This window comes from Mastigoproctus giganteus, chromosome 5 (genome assembly GCF_048544385.1).
Source record: "Mastigoproctus giganteus isolate SK-2022 chromosome 5, ASM4854438v1, whole genome shotgun sequence".
In the NCBI taxonomy this organism is placed as follows: Eukaryota; Metazoa; Arthropoda; class Arachnida; order Uropygi; family Thelyphonidae; genus Mastigoproctus; species Mastigoproctus giganteus.
Window position 1 is genome coordinate 89,107,096 of NC_143579.1, and position 16,890 is coordinate 89,123,985.

The 16,890-nt window shown below is 38.5% G+C and overlaps 1 protein-coding gene across 4 annotated transcripts in view; it reads left to right on the forward strand.

Annotated features, from left to right (window-relative positions):
* Positions 1-16,890, forward strand: part of tho2 (THO complex subunit 2-like protein) — a 1,047,711-nt gene that overhangs the window by 963,112 nt on the left and 67,709 nt on the right. For all 4 annotated transcript variants that reach the window (XM_090374101.1, XM_090374103.1, XM_090374104.1 and 1 more), the window contains one exon: positions 13,855-13,910. In XM_090374101.1, coding sequence (XP_090230227.1) covers positions 13,855-13,910 — 56 coding nt within the window. The remainder of the gene's footprint in view (positions 1-13,854; positions 13,911-16,890) is intronic.

Here is a 16,890-nt window from a genome sequence, read left to right on the forward strand (position 1 = left end):
GTATAAGATAGTGCTTCACTGCTCAATTGTACTTGTTGTCTCACTGCAACTTATGTAGCAACACTGATGATATCCACAATCTGATTTCCCAATAGATCCCATAGGTGTTTGTTTCCAAGAAACATACTTAACTCCACCAGTTACTCCCAAGATCAAAAATTATACAATATACCAAAAAGACAGAAATTCAACCTGCTCATCACATGGAGTAGCACCTCTGGTACCAGTGGTACCACTCCACATCCAGAGTGCAATTTGGGGATCCCCCCATCTAAAGACAAAATTAATTTGTTTGTTATTTGGTTTTTAGGAGCATTAGCAACTTAGACCATATTGCTCCAGGGATATGCGGTGGTTATTCCCTGACCTTTCCGCATCTTCCGTATTTGGTTCGAGCCCATCAAAACACGGACCCGAACCCCGGTCTAATCAAGAAGCATGTGCTACGCACTCCTGCTCCTGCCCACCTGGCTATGGAGGCACCGACAAAACTAATAAAGAACATTTTCAGTTTCATTTTATTGTGACAACAAAACAAATAAATAATATGACATAAGAATTAAATGTAAATTTTCATTAAAATCGATAAAACCATTTTTGAAAAAAAACTATAATTTTCAAATTAATCTTCAAGTAAAGTTCATCGACCTTGGCAGGTAGAAAGTTCAGTTTCCAATAAAAATCAATTAAAAATATTAGTGAAACACACAAGAATCCCATAAAAATACATTCCATCGCAAACCTCTCTAGAAGTGATTGCTGTCCATATCATCCTTGGAATTACCCTAATTATTGTATCAATATACCTTTCACCAAATCATGTCATAATACTAAAGATTTGAAAAAAACTTACAGCACAAATACCAGCTCCTTACTGTTGTTTATTAGGTGAATTTAATGCACCCATCCATTATGGGGCCATATCGATAACAGAGGGAAGTTATCTTCCCTCTGTACGACTTTCCCTAAACTTACTAAATACAGGATCAAATACTCATTTACATTTCCCAACAGGATCCACCACAGCAATTGACCTACTTATATGGTCCCGTGTTTTGTCTTCGTGCATCGAGTGGACAGTGCTAAATGACCCACTTGGTAGCTATTATTTTCCAATGTTTTTTTGTAAATTGCATATAACAGTATCAACACATACAGGACAAAGGTAAAAGATGGAAGTTCTCAAAAGCAGATTGCAAAGCCTTTCTCCACTAGTATATTAGCATTAGTGGAGGATATGATGCAAGAAAGCAAGCTTATGCAGCATCAGCCAAAAGGAAAAAAAAAAAAAAATTCCACTTCACACCTCCATTCGTTTGAAATACCTGTCCAGATGAGAGTTAAATTTATTTAGTCTATCAACTTCCACAACAAGGGATGGAAGTCTGTTCCACCAACCAGCTACCCGCTGGCTAAAGGCAAATTTCTGCACATTTATCCTACATCTGTCTTTCCTCAATTTGAATTTATGCCCTCTCAGGTGATTATTCTGAGCAAGAGGAAGAATCCCATCAGCATTGAGCATGCTCAAGCCATTCAAGGCTTTATACACCTCAATCAGATCACCTTGCCGGTGCTTAGTCTACAGACACTGTAATTTGCAAAACTTAAGCCTTTTTTCGTAAGAGCAACCCTTTGTTCCATTCACTAATCTTGTTGCACTTCTCTGTACTCGTTCCAGCAGCTCTACATCCTTCTTGAAATGAGGCCTCCAGACCTGTATACAGTACTCAAGGTGTGGCCTAACCATTGCCTTATACAAGGGAATAATCACCTCCTTATCTCTGCTAGAAAAATTCCTGTATATCATTGAAAGGACACCGTGAGCTACCCTTGCAGCCCGTCTGCACTGCTCAGAGAACTTCATATCTGCCTGCACAATTACCACCAGGTCCTTTTCATTCTCTACCACTGTCAGTGTAGTACCACAGAGTTGATACATTGCTCTGGAGTTGCTGTTTCCCATGTGTAGTACTTTACATTTGTCAATGTTAAACTTCATTTGCCACCTCTCAGCCCATCTGCTCAACCTTTCTGGATCCTGTTGCAGCAGCATAGCATCAGTAGTGTCCTTAACAACCATGCCAACCTTTGTATCGTCTGCAAACCTGGACATTAAGCTTGATATACCATCATCAATATTATTTATAAATATAGAAAACAAAAATGGACCCAACACTGAACCCCGAGGGACTCCACTAATAACATTAGTCCACGATGAGCAGTGTCTATTGATTACCGCTCTCTGTCTTCTCCCCCCTCAACCACCCCTTTATCCATAGCAGCAATTTGCCTCCAATGCTACACTGCTCCAATTTGTGCAGCAGTCTTCCATGTGCAATAGTATCAAAAGCCCTTCTAAGAACCAAGTATATAATATCAAAGTTATTCCCTGCATCCAGCTCTTTTGTGACTGCATCATAGTATCCAATCAAATTGGACAGGGAAGACTTCCCCTTAACAAAACCATGCTGAACAAAATCAGCTATTTCTTATTCTTTCTAGATGATCCTGCGATGTTTCTTTAACCAGTGATTCCATTATTTTCCCCAGAACACAAGTTAAACTGACAGGGCTGTAGTTACTTGTGTCACCTTTTCAACCCCCTTTGTAAATTGGTGATACATTTGCACACCTCCAGTCCATGGGGACCTCCTCTGAGTCCAAGGAAGCTCTCAAAATTATGGCTAAGGGTTTGCTTACTTCCTTTGCTGCTTCCTTTAATATAACTGGATAGATCCCCTCCACCCCAGGGGTGCCTTCCTTATGTTTAACTTCGACAATTTCTCCTCCACTTTGCCCTCAGTTATTACAAAATCACTTAGCTCCCTGTTAGCATTTGATAAACTTCTGGCACTCCCTTCATTGAATGACTCCTCATGTGTGAATGTAGATTTCAAAATACTCATTCAGTTTATCAGCTACCTTAGCATGATCAGCAATAGTCAACCCATCTATGTTAAATGGTCCAATCTGATTCATCCCTTTCCTTCTAGAGTTTACATAAGTAAAGAACTATTTGCTGTTTTTCTTTGCATCCTTTGCCAAAGATTTCTCGTAATCTGCCTTCACCTGTCTGACCTTCTTTGTGACTTGATTACAGACTAGCTTATATCTGCCATAGGCTTCTGCGTCACCGAGTCTCATTAATTCATCTGACATCCATTTAGGCCTAAACCTTGAACAATATTTCTTAGTTGGTATGTAAAGCCTAGTAGCTTCCAAGATAAGTTCTTTGAATGCTTCCAATTTTGAATTTCTGTTGGTAACATCATCAGTTGGTCCCACTGTATAGAATTTATTTAAATACTGTCTCAGACCATCGTAGTCGTCTCTACGAAAGCAATAACCCTTCCCTTTACCCCTGGTGGTAGTTACCTCTTTGAGTGAATCCCACTTCAGCACACTGTGTTCACTGCCACCTAGTGGTTCCTTTATCTGCAGATTGTTAATGCATGAAGAATCACTACTGATAATCAAATCAAAAGTATTACTCCCTCTAGTTGCCTCCTGAACATGCTGATGTAGAAAACAATCATCCAATAAATCCACAAAAGCCTTGCAAGTGTGTGAGTGACCAACCCACAAATTCCAGAAAAATACAAACCTCAGGGGTTGTATTTTCCTTTTTTAATAGCAATGTCGCTTGTGTGCGTTATGATCTCTGTTATCTTGCTTTGGAGGTGATCTGGGTCTTCAAGGCGCTCAAGCTCACTCTGTCTCTGTTGTATGCTGGTTATTAAGGTACTTTGGAAGAGTTCCCAGTTTGCTTTGGATATGGAGTATCTGTGAGTGGTTTGTCTAGCTGCCGGTACCCTAGTCAGTGATCTGTTGAGTTGGAATGTAATGGCTCGATGATCGGATGTTGTCCAGGCCTCTTGGACGGATGCATAACACATACTGAACAAGGATTAGCGAGAAACATCCACACCACAATTTTTCACCTCTACCCCACCCACTGAGCGCTGTTTTGACCAAGAAAGATAATTTTTGCCACGTTGATGTTTTTTTATGGCAGAAAATGTTCACGGCGCTTTAAAATTCACATTTTTTTTTAGGTTTCATTTTATATTAAATTAGCGACCGCGAATTATGGGGGTTTACTGTACTTGCATGTACAGTAAACTCTAGGGAAGTGCATCCAGTTGATTTGGTGGACAATACAATGTTGAGTCTGTTTGGTGTGACATAAGTACTGGGGAAGGAAAAATGAGAGTAGGTGTGTGTTATAGGCCTAACGAATCTGATGAGTATAATGAGCAGTTGTGCAGAGAAATAAGGGTGGGCCAGTAAATCAGAATGACTTATAATGGGGGATTTTAACTTTCCAGATATTGACTGGAACTTGTGGGTTGGTCACTCGCACACTAGCAGGACTTTTGTGGATTTATTGGATGACTATTTTCTACAGCAACATGTTCGAGAGGCAACCAGAGGGAGTAATACTCTTGATCTGATTATCAGCAGTGATTATTCATACATTACGAATTTGCAGAAAAAGGAACTGCTGGATGATAGTGATCACAATGTACTGATGTGGGAATTAATTAAAGAAGTAACTACCATCAAGGCTAAAGGGAAAGGCTTTTGCCTTCATAAAGGTGATTACAGGGGTCTCAGAAATTCCTAAATTCTGTACAGTGGGATCAATTGATGATGTTACCAACGTTGAATTCTAAATGGGAAGCGTTCAGGGACTTAATTTTGGAGGCTACAGGGCTTTTCATTCCAGCTAACAAATACTGTTCAAAGTTTAGGCCTAAATAGATATCAGATGAATTAATGAGGCTTGTGGCAGAGAAGAAAAATGCATGGGATACATATGAATTATCAGGTGACACAAGAAGCCTGTGGCAGATATAAGCTAGTCTGTAATCAAGTCACAAAGGAGGTCAGGCAGGTGAAGGCAGATTACAAGAAATCTTTGGCAAAGAATGCAAAGAAAAACAGCAAATAGTTCTTTACTTATCTAAATTCTAGACGGAAGGGGTTGAATCAGATAAAGTGAATGAGTATTTTGTATCTACATTTACACATGAGGAGTTATTCGATGAGGGGAGTGCCAGAAGTTTATCAAACTCTTAACGGGGAGCTAAGTAATTTTGTAATAACTGAGTACCAAGTTCAGGAGAAATTGTTGAAGTTAAACATAAAAAAGGCACCTGAGGTGGACTGGATCTATCCAGTTATATTAAAGGAGGCAAGTGAAAAAGACCTAGGGGCAATTGTGTAGTCAAAAATGAAGTTTGCTGAACAGTGCAGACCGGCTGTCAGGGCAGGTCATGGAGCCTTGTCAATGATATATAGGAATTTTGCTAGCAGGGATAGGGAGGTGGTTACCCCGTTATACAAGGCAATGGTCAGGTCAAACCTAGAGTTCTGTGTACAGGTCTGGAGGCCTCATTTTCGCAAGGATGTAGAGTTGTTAGAACGAGTACAAAGACGGGCAACAAGATTGGTGAAGGTAATGAATCGGTGCTCTTACCAAAAAAGGCACTGCAAATTGCAGCGCCTGGAGAGTAGGTACCTGCAAGGTGATCTGATTGAGGTGTATAAAGCCTTGAATGAGATGAGCAAGCTGAATGCTGATGGGATTCTCCCTCTTGCTCAGATTAAGAATTTGAGGGGGCATAGATTCAAATTGAGGAAAGACAATTGTAGAACAGATATGCGAAAATTATGCCTTTAGCCAGCGGGTAGTTGATTGGTGGAAAAGACTTCAATTTTTTTTGTTGTGGAAGTTGACAGGCTAAATAAATTTTAGGTTGAGCTGGACAGGCATTTGGAACGAATGGAGGGGTTAAACTGGAGGGTTTTTTTTGTTTTTTTTTGGCTGATGCTGCATAAGCCTGCTTTCTTTCATCATATGACTCTACTAATGCTCTGAACAACCACATCATTCAGGCAAAATCAGTAGATGTCTTCGGGCATCTATTGATTCATTCCAGGCAAACTGTAATAACAGCTACCAATCAACACAGCGATGGTCTAATCAGAAACGTATTCATACTAACCATTAATGGAATGCTTCATGTAATAAAGCAAAACTAGAATTGAATAAAGCATGCAATTTTATAAGTAACCAAAAAACCTGATTAATTACATGGATTAAGGCTAGGAATGGAAAATAGCAACAAAAAACAGCAACAAAAGGCTACTCTACTGGATATGCTTTGTTCGGGTATTACTAAAGGTACAGATGCCAGATTAATATGGGGAAGAAAAAAAAACAATAAATAAATCGTAAATATGCAAGAAAATCCTCATCAGTTTTCAATTGGAATGGACAGGACATATCATCCATTGTACATATAGAAAGTGTCCTTACAGAAATCTATAAAATATTGGCAGTAACTGGATACAAACCATCTTTTCAAAATACCAAAACCTTAGTGAAATGATATAATATAAACTTTAACACCAGTTAAAGTTTATATTATATCATTATTTAACAATCAACCTTTTGTACAATCAACCTTTCACAATACGCAAGCTTAACGAGTCTTTATCCAAAATACTCAACCGTGCTGCAGTCCAGACGGTATTAATAACATCGTGCTAAAACTGTTGAATGAAGTAACATTGAATTCTCTCGTTTCTTATAATAGAACATTTTTGTCGGCAAATTCGTATCCACAATCTTAGCCTTCCCATAGCCTGGAAAAGGATCAATCGGATTTACATATCTATAGACCATTCTCTCTGAAGTTTCTTAGTAAAATAATACATAAACGGCTCACGTGGTTACTTGAAACTAAAAATTTAATAATTGAAAACCAGTAGTAGCCGAGTGGTCAGGAGCAGGAGTGCAGCTACTCACGCTCTTTGAGTAGACCGGGGTTCAAGCCCCTGACTGCTGAATACAGTCGATCTGCCAACCCGCACTGGACCAGCATGGCAGATTATGGTCCATTTCCCTCAGCATGAATTGTTGAGGAGGCTTCCATCCTGCAGTGGGTTGATAATGGCTGCCCTTTTTTTTTTTTTTTTTTTTTTTTTATGGATTCAGACGAAACCAATTAATCCGGGACATTATGGGAAAAGTGGAGGCAAATATCCATAATGCATTCATTAGAACATCTAGTTATGATGAAGAAAAAGCTTTTCACATCATGCGGAGATTTGTGTTCTTCAAGATCTTCACACAATTGGACTGTGGAAAATTTTTTATTATACTTAACCTTATACAGAAGTATGCTATCCAAATGCTTTGTCTCAATTATTCATACAAGAAACCGTTCTACAAGTTTCAGTACTCAGCACAACACTGTTTTCACTCCAGGTAAATCAGTTTTAGTAATGCTCGTTTTATCGCTTTTAACCATCTGACTGAGCCTTATACACTCAGTCAGATTTTATCCGACAATGACCACGTGTCTGCTATTTTTAGTTTCCTGAAATCAGTAAACCTTTTTAACCATATTTAAAAAATCTTTTTATTTTTACCTTGTTTACTGCTGTTCGTCTTTTAAAATATATACGTGGCTTTTATATCCTGACTTAGTGACCTAATTCGTTAGGTCACTGAAAGAGTTTTATCACTTTCATGACAAGGTTTTGGTGCATTATAGCCTTAGTTGCTGATGCGCCAATAAAACTAAAACAACAACAACAACTCCAGGTAAATAATATGATACAGGATAACCGAATACTGCAGAGACATATTTGTATGCAGATGATCTGCCTGTCTCATGCCATTCACAAAACATGGTATTGAGAGACAACTTCAGATTGCGATTAAGAAAATAGCACTTTGGATGAAACGTAATGGTTATTATCCATTAGAACAAAAATTGATGGTAATTCACTTTGGTAAACAAATATAATACATTCCAGACCTGAACTGAGGTTGAATGCCCAAATCATTCCAGTCACTGGTACTGTCTGCTTCTTAGGATTACTCCTAGAGAGCAAACTTAAGTTTTCTACACATATTACATATTTACAAACCATTTGTATGAAAAAAATTAAATCACTACAATATTAGTACCTCCACAATGTCATTGGGTGGAGATGAGTATATGCTATTACATTCATATCATGCCTTAATCAGATTCCATATAGATTATGGTTCCCCAATTTATGAGTCCACCATAAAAAGTATTCTTATAAAACTGAAAACCATACAACACAGTGGTCCGTGAATTATTATTATTATTATTATTATTATTATTATTATTATTATTAGCCATATGGTGCAAGGAAGCTTGAGTCTTATGCTGCACCAGCCAAAAAAAAATAAAAATCCCCATGTTACCCTGAGAGAGAGAGAGAGAGAGAGAGAGAGAGAGAGAGAGAGAGAGAGAGAGAGAGAGAGAGAGAGTCAGTCAGTAGCAGGGAATCACCAAGAAGGTAAGAAAGAGAAGAATGATGATGTCTAGCTCAGGACCCTGGGTTTGCCAAGCCCATACTCACCAGATATGAGCCCCTGTCTTGGGAGTGTTCAGAACTTCACAATTCAAAGCCCATACATAGAAGCTTACACACTCCCACTTTATCTGAGGAGAAAACACTACCACTGAACTATGTGGTAAAAATCTTTAATCTCTCTTCCCATCCAGTTCAAAAATATCTCTTTGAACCACAGTTTGCACATTACTACAACAGCAAATCCACTGAAAACAAGAAGCCAGTTAGAATCCAACTAGAAGAAATAATGGAAATCTGGGACATACATCTTCACAATATATACAAAGAAACAGATGAACCAGAGCCACCTTGGAACACAGGAACACCCACATATTATGAATACTTTCAGAAATGGGGAAAAATCTTACTAGACACTCTCAGCATCCAGAAGTTGCATGCAGTCCATTTGGACTGCATGCAAGCTTATGGACTGCATGCAAGCTTATGGACTTAGTTCCACTTATGGAACTAAGTCCATAAGCTTCTCGTCGCTTTGCCACTGGCATTGTATCACCGTGAGGAACCAGCCTTAGAGAAGAAGGTATATTAAGATACTCCACTTTATGCTTGGATTTCCCAGAAAAACCAGAAATATTGGTCATTCAAAAGTAACAATCCTTTATGTGGTCTCAAGGTACCCACCATATCACCGGAACAGCAAAAGGCATCAATTTATGACTACCTCTTAAACAGCCTGTTAATGTCCTTGAACATACAGGAAATCTTTGGAGGCCCATACTTTATCTTGGTCTCTTATCTTGGAATAGAGTTCATAGGCTTTTCTCACTAGTTGTGTGAGTGGCTTCCACTGCAATTTTAATACTACTCTGCAAATGTAGCAAACATTATCAGGCTTATTTCAGCAAGAATGCAACAATTTCGTTTGCGGTTGAGGTATGTGCACATAAGAACACAATTAAGAAATTGTGGTTTTTTTTATTTCTAATTTTAACACAGTTCATGATTTACAGTTACGCACACAACACTTCTTTACAAACGCTAATTCACTGAAACGCTTGTTCACTTGGTTCATCACTCACTCTCTGAAACGCATACACTTTTTGAAATACGAAAATGCTTGCTTGGTACGGAACCCGCTCATACATATACCGATAAAGAAGTTTCTAGAAGGCTCACATTGTGTATAGAGAATATCATCAAAAGTTCTAAAACCTTTCAGAAACATCCCAACCTTTCTTCTGCAAGTAACAATATTGTAGAATGTTCCAGAACATCCTCGATTGTTGTAGAAAACTCCCACTTTAGAAATTTCCCAAATGTACTTGAAAAAAAATAATAATAAATAGATAAAACAAATGGAAAAGATGATTAAACCAGCTACAGGTGTTGGTCTTCAGTCATTGATCTGCAATATTTGAAAATTGAGGATGATGAGACATATCTGAGTTTTTTGAATATATTTCCTACAAGAATCTGTCAAAATTATTTGAGAGGAAATTGATGCCGACTGATAGCAAGGAGTGATAGCTGTTATTCATAGGAATGGAATTGAGTACCTACCAGAAACCTCACACTTACCTCCAGTTCAATTGCCCCTCACATCCATACATGCAAAATCCTTTAAAGTGCCTTAAGTTCCAGAAAGAAATACTAATTCAAATCAAAAGGGACTGTGAAGCCCAATTGAAATGACCTGTTGTGATGGAAAGGACCATGAAACCACAGTCTCTTCAACTCAACTAACATGTTGTAACGTCCAGAGAAACCCTGAATACCCTTGAGCATGCCAGTGGTGGAAAGAAGAAAAAGAGAGACTTAAGGTAAAGCTGAGCATATCAAGCAGTAAAAACCAGTAAGTAGTTATATGCCCATATACCATATATTCTCATAAAATAGCAGCGAACTATTCCATCAGGACACAAACAGAAATGACTATTCCACCAAAGGAATCATTCACTCCCATTACCTGTTATTTACTAAGATCTCAAAACTACACACAAAAACTTATTCAGCTGCTACTCCAGTATTGCTCTCTTCCTCGACGTGGGCACCTGTCTGTGGTGAGGGGACCTCCCAGTGATGCTGCTGGGCCTCCAGATTAGCATCGGTGGAATCTAGCATGTTTGCTGCACTGCCATCCATGGAAATTTGGAAGGGGGGATCCTGGTGTTTGAGGAGGCCTAGCTTCAACACACCACTTTGGCCCCTGCTTCAACAAGATGGGTGGTCCTGAATGGCCCGGCTAAGGTCAATCAGCTAGTGAGTTCACCTGCAAGGATCGACCGTGTCAATGCCATGCCCCTACCTTCGTAGTCCAAGGACAGGATTCAGGCTGACGGTGGTGTGGGTGTGGTGCCTGGGTAGCCCAGGCATCCCTTTGGGCTTCGTGGTGGGTGTGGGAGCCGAGGCACACCAATACAAAAACACTCATGAATCCTGATAAAAGTATTTCTTCTCGGGCCACAACGTGGTCCCTCACTGAAAATAATACTTTAGACTCAGACAATGCTACAGCAGCAAAGAGCCTACAAACTGAATTTCTGATCAGAAACCTGTGAATTTCCCATTCCCAGGTTTCTGATCATGCACTCCAACACTGAGAAACCTATGTTGAATGAAAAATGTTGCCCTTTTTCATTCAGAATGGTTTAGAGAGGTTAGCAGGTTCCTCTAAATCAGTTAAGAGGAACTGATTTGTTCTGGGAACCTCTTAATTGAAACAAAAAACAAGCGCTCTGAGCAGCTACTCCGATCAACATCAACCAGTTACCATGACACCACACAGAACTCTAAATTCAATGAAGAGTGTCATCTCAGAGTGGGACCCGCTTGAGGTTACGGAGGAGGAAATCTCTCCAAATTGAAGCCACAAGGAGTGATAACTGTTAAAAGAATTTCTATGCATAAGGATGGGAAGTCAACTAGAAATCTCATTCTTACATTTAATACTCCAGCGTCTCCAAATTCAATAAAAGCAGCGTACATAAAGTGCAGTGTAAGACTGTATATTCCAAACCCACTGCAATGTTTTAAATGCCAGAAGTATGGGCATTCACAGATGGCCTGTCGTGAAGCACAGGGAGGTGCTTCACGACAAACCAAAATCAAAATTGCTTTTGTGGTCTTTTGGAGTGCAAAAGACCACAAAAGCAATGCGTGTACAGCGGCCAAACCCACTTGTGTCAACTGTGAAGGTGAGCACCCGGAATACTGAAAAACATGCCAGAGGTAGAAACAAGAAAAGCAGATACAGGGACACAATATGCAGTACTTTGCATTTGTCAATAATTAAACTTCAGTTGCCACTTCTCTGCCCATAGGCCTAACTTTTCTAGATCCTGTTGCAGTAGCAATACTGTCTTTACTGTCATTAACAACCCTACCAGGCTTTGTATCATCTGAAAACTTAGACATTAGTCTTGATATACCTTCATCGATATCATTGATAAATACACAAAGCAAGAATGGGCCCAACACTGAATCCTGGGGGACTCCACTAATAACATTTGTCCACAAAGAGCAGTGTCCATTGATTATCACTCTCTGTTGTCTCCACCCAACCATCCCTTTATCCATTGTAGCAACTTATCCTTAATGCCATTCCTCTCCAATTTGTACAGCAGTCTCCCGTGTGCAACAGTATCAAAAGCTTTCCTGAAATCCAAGTATATGATATCAAAAATATTTTTTGCATCCAGTTCCTTTGTGACCACATTGTAGTATCCAATCAAATTGGTGAGACGAGACTTCCCCTTAACAAACCCATGCTGTCTTAACGTTTATTGCAGTCTTGTCTAGATGATCCTGCAATGCTTCTTTAATCAGTGACTCCATTATTTTTCCTGGAACAGAAGTTAAACTAACAGGTCTATAATTATTTGTGTCACCCTTTGCACCCCCTTTGTGAATTGGCAATACATTTGCACATCTCCAGTCCATGGGGACCTACCCTGACTTTAAGTATTCTCTCATAATTATGGCTAAGGGTTTGCTTGCTTCCCTTTGCTGCCTCCTTCAATATAACTGGATATATTCCCATATGCTTCAGGTGCCTTTTTTATGTTTAAGTTCAACAATTTCTCCTCCACTTTGCACTCAGTTATTACAAAATCACTTAGCTCCCTGTTAGAGTTTGATAAACTTCTGGCCTTCCCCTCCTTGAATAACTTCTCATGTGTGAATTTATATGCAAAATACTCATTCAGTTTGTTAACTACCTCAGCAGTAAAGAACTCTTTACTGTTTTTCTTTGCATCTTTTGCCAAAGATTTCTCGTAATCTGCCTTTGCCTGCCTAACCTCCTTTGTGACTTGATTACAGACCAGCTTATATCTGCCATAGCCTTCTGTGTCACCTGATAATTTATTTGCATCCCATGCATTTTTCTTCTCTGCCACCAGCCTCATTAATTCATCTGATATCTATTTAGTCCTGAACCTTGAACAGTATTTCTTAGTTGATATGAAAAGCCTAGTAGCCTCCAAGATTAAGTCCAAGATTAAGATGGAGGCTTCCCACTTAGAATTCACTGTTGGTAGCAGCATCATCATCATCATCAGGGTGCCTCTGTAGCCAGGTGGGAAGGAGCAGCAGTACATAGCACACACTTCTTGATTAGACCAGGGTTCGAGCCCGTCACCACCAGATACGGAGGATGCGGAAAGGTCAGAGAATGACCACCGCATATCCCGGAGCAATATGGGCTTAGTTGCTAATGCTCCTAAAAACCAAATAACAATAACAAAGTAACATCATCAGTTGATCCTACTGTATAGAATTTAAAAGCTGTCTGAGACCACTATAGTCACCTTTACGAAAACAAAAACCCTTCCCCTTTACCTTTGATGGTAATTACATCTGTAAGTAAATCCCAAATCAGTACACTGTGATCACTGTTACCTAATGGTACCTTTATCTGCAAATTCTTAATGCGTGAATAATCACTGATGATAATTAGATCAAGTGTATTACTCCCTGTGGTTGCCCCTCGAACATGTTTCTGTAGAAAACAATCCTCCAATAAACGTCTTGCAAAATCCACAAAAGTCTTGCCAGCGTGCGAGTGACCAACCACAAGTTCCAGTCAATATCTGGAAAGTTAAAATCCCCCATTGCGAGACATTCTGATTTACTGGCCCACTCTATTTCTCTGCACAACTGTTCGTTGAACTCATGAGAATCATTAGGCCTATAATACACACCTACTCTCATTTTCCCTATTCAAACTGATTCGACATTGCACTGCTCACCCATGTGAACTGGATGCACACTCTTAGATTTTGTGTTTCTTAACTAACAGCATAACCCCTCCTCTCTTCCTATCCTTTCTATACACATTGTACTCCCCAAAAAAGTGCAAATTTTTTTAGAGTATGTTAGGCTTAATTAGGTGTCATCAAAAATATATAATATTATATAACTTTATACAGTTTAGATGCATACCTAAGATTGCTGTAAAAAAAAAATTTTTTTTTTTTGTTTTAGTGAAGTTACTGAAAAGAAATGGGGATGAAATTCGAGAGAGAGAACGGCATAGGAGAGTAAGTAAACAACATGTTTCTTTTGTGGACTCCATTTTGCTTGATTTCCTAAAATACCTTTCTTGTTTTGTTAAACAAAATATTTTTTCTGGTAAATGAAGACCTTTTTTTCATAAATTTTTTTTTTTCTTAATTATGAAAATGACTTAAATATTCCTATCACGTCAGATTTTTGAAAAGTTGCATTATTTTATATTAAAAGCAATATCTATATTGGGGTGCCCATAAGCTCAATCACCAGGAAAAATTACAATTTGAACTTATGATATTCTCAATTTTACATAAACAGTATTTGGAAATAATCCTCTAGTATAGGTTACCCTCGTGCAACGCGAAACCGTGTTATATGGGACTAAGAATCAGTACAAAAAGGGAGATTGTTCCAAAAGCTAACAAAAATATGCCTTTTTTTTATACTGTATATATAATTATCAGAAACTTAATATTTTAACTTTATTTTTATAATAGTAGTAACTTAAATAGTAATAACTGAACAAACGTTCTTACCTTACAAACTGTGATACTTATATGTAAGAAAATGTATGTCTATTTAATTTTCTTCCTCTTCATTGCTGCTAAGCACAATACCTTCTGCAGCATCAAGATTTCATGTACTTTCTGCTCTCTTTAAAAGTCACGAATTGCACTCTTCGAAGTCACAATTATTTTTTATGGTCTCAAACAAGAACAGAACCCAGTGAACCATTTAATGTACCATTTTCCAGTTAGCAATATAAAAATAAATTTACATTTACATACATAGCTTAATTAATATGTACTGTAATATACTAATTGATATTTGTGTTGCCTGAAATTTTTTTTTTTTTTTTTTTTTTTTTGTAAAATTTAAAACAGTAAAAATAATAAGCAATTAATAACAAAGAACACGCCAGGCACAATTTCCAACAAACACAATATGGAGTAATCAGCTCCTGGAAATTTATTGGTTTTTATATGATTGAATATTTCATAGAAGGGAAAACACATTTCATCATAATAACGCGAAAACTCCCAGAATTCAAGCTATCAGTACTACATATATAGCAAATGCAAGAAGATCGAGTTTACTACCAGTTTATAATTGATTACACTAACAGAAAAGACCAATAAACTGGAAACTGCAAATTGTTTTTATTTATTTTTTTGGTAGTAACCTCTAGAAATGTGCTTTAGAAAAATATCATGAAGGTGATAAAAATTAGCAAGTCAACAGTACGAATTCACAAAAAGGAATGAAAACGTTTAAAATTATATCTAACATAAGAGTGGGGTTTTCCTGGCACAAAAGCTGAAAAATACCTTGTTGGAACGAAACTTGGTTGTTGAAGTACTATGTTGTGTGAGGATTGCTGCAGTTTATCAATTGTGTTAGAGTGAAACCGTGTTGTAGAAGTACCATGTTATACAGGGGTTCCCTATATTCTGTTTATACTAGCTATATGTCTTCTGAATATTTGAAGTGTCAGTTTATTAAAAAATAACACAATGCACTGCCATTTGGATAAATTCTACTCATTAGCAGTAGTAGAGGCATATGATGCAAGAAAGCAAGCTTATGCAGCATCAGCCAAAAAAAAAAAATAAAATAAACTTCCACTTCACCCCTACGTTCGTTCGAAATACCTGTCCAGCTAGGCCTTAAATTTATTTAGGCTATCAACTTCCACAACAAGGGATGAAACTCTGTTCCACCAACCAACTACACGCTGGCTAAAGGCAAATTTCCGCACATCTATCCTACATCTGTCTTTCCTCAATTTGAATTTATGCCCTCTCAGGTGATTATTCTGAGCAAGAGGAAGAATCCCATCAGCATTCAGCATGCTCAAACCATTCAAGGCTTTATACACCTCTATCATACCGCCTCGCCAGTGCCCAGTTTCCAGACATTGTAATTTGCAAAACTTAAGCTTTTCTTCGTAAGAGCAACCCTTTATTACATTCACTAATCTTGTTGCCCTTCTCTGTACTCGTTCCAGCAGCTCTACATCCTTCTTGAAATGAGGCCTCCAGACCTGTATACAGTACTCAGGGTATGGCATGGCCATTGCCTAATACAAAGGAATAATCACCTCCTTATCCCTGCTAGAAATATTCCTGTATATCATTGACAAGACACCATGAGCTACTCTTGCAGCCAGTCTGCACTGTCAGAGAACTTTATATCTGCCTGCACAACCACCCCCAAGTCCCTTTCATTCTCTACCACTGTCAGTGTAGTACCACAGTGTTGATATGTTGCTCTGGGGTTGCTGTTTGCCATGTGTAGTACTTTACATTTGTCAACGTTAAACTTCATTTGCCACCTCTCAGCCAATCTGCTCAATCTTTCCAGATCCTGTTGCAGCAGCATAGCGTCAGTAGTGTCCTTAACAACCCTGCCAACCTTTGTATCGTCTGCAAACTTGGACATTAAGCTTTATATACCATCATCAATATTATTTATAAATACAGAAAACAGTAATGGACCCCAACACTGAACCCTGAGGAACTCCACTAATAACATTAGTCCACGTTGAGCAGTGTCCATTGATTACCACTCTCTGTCTTCTGCCACTCAACCATCCCTTTATCCATAGCAGCAATTTGCCTCCAATGCCACACTGCTCCAATTTATGCAGCAGTCTTCCATGTACAACAGTATCAAAAGCTTTTCTAAGATCCAAGTATATAATATCAAAGTTATTCCCTGCATCCAGCTCTTTTGTGACTGCATCATAGTATCCAATCAAATTGGTCAGGCAAGGCTTCCCCTTAACAAAACCATGCTGTGTCCGAGCTATAACTGAAGTCTTCTTTAGATGATCCTGCAGTGCATCTTTAACCAGTGCCTCCATTCATTTTCCTGGAAGAGAAGTTAAACTCACAGGTCTATAATTACTTGTGTCAGCCTTTGATCCTCCTTTGTGAATTGGGGTCACATTTGCACATCTCCAGTCTATGGGTACCTCCCCTGAGTCCAAGGAAGCTCATTATTATG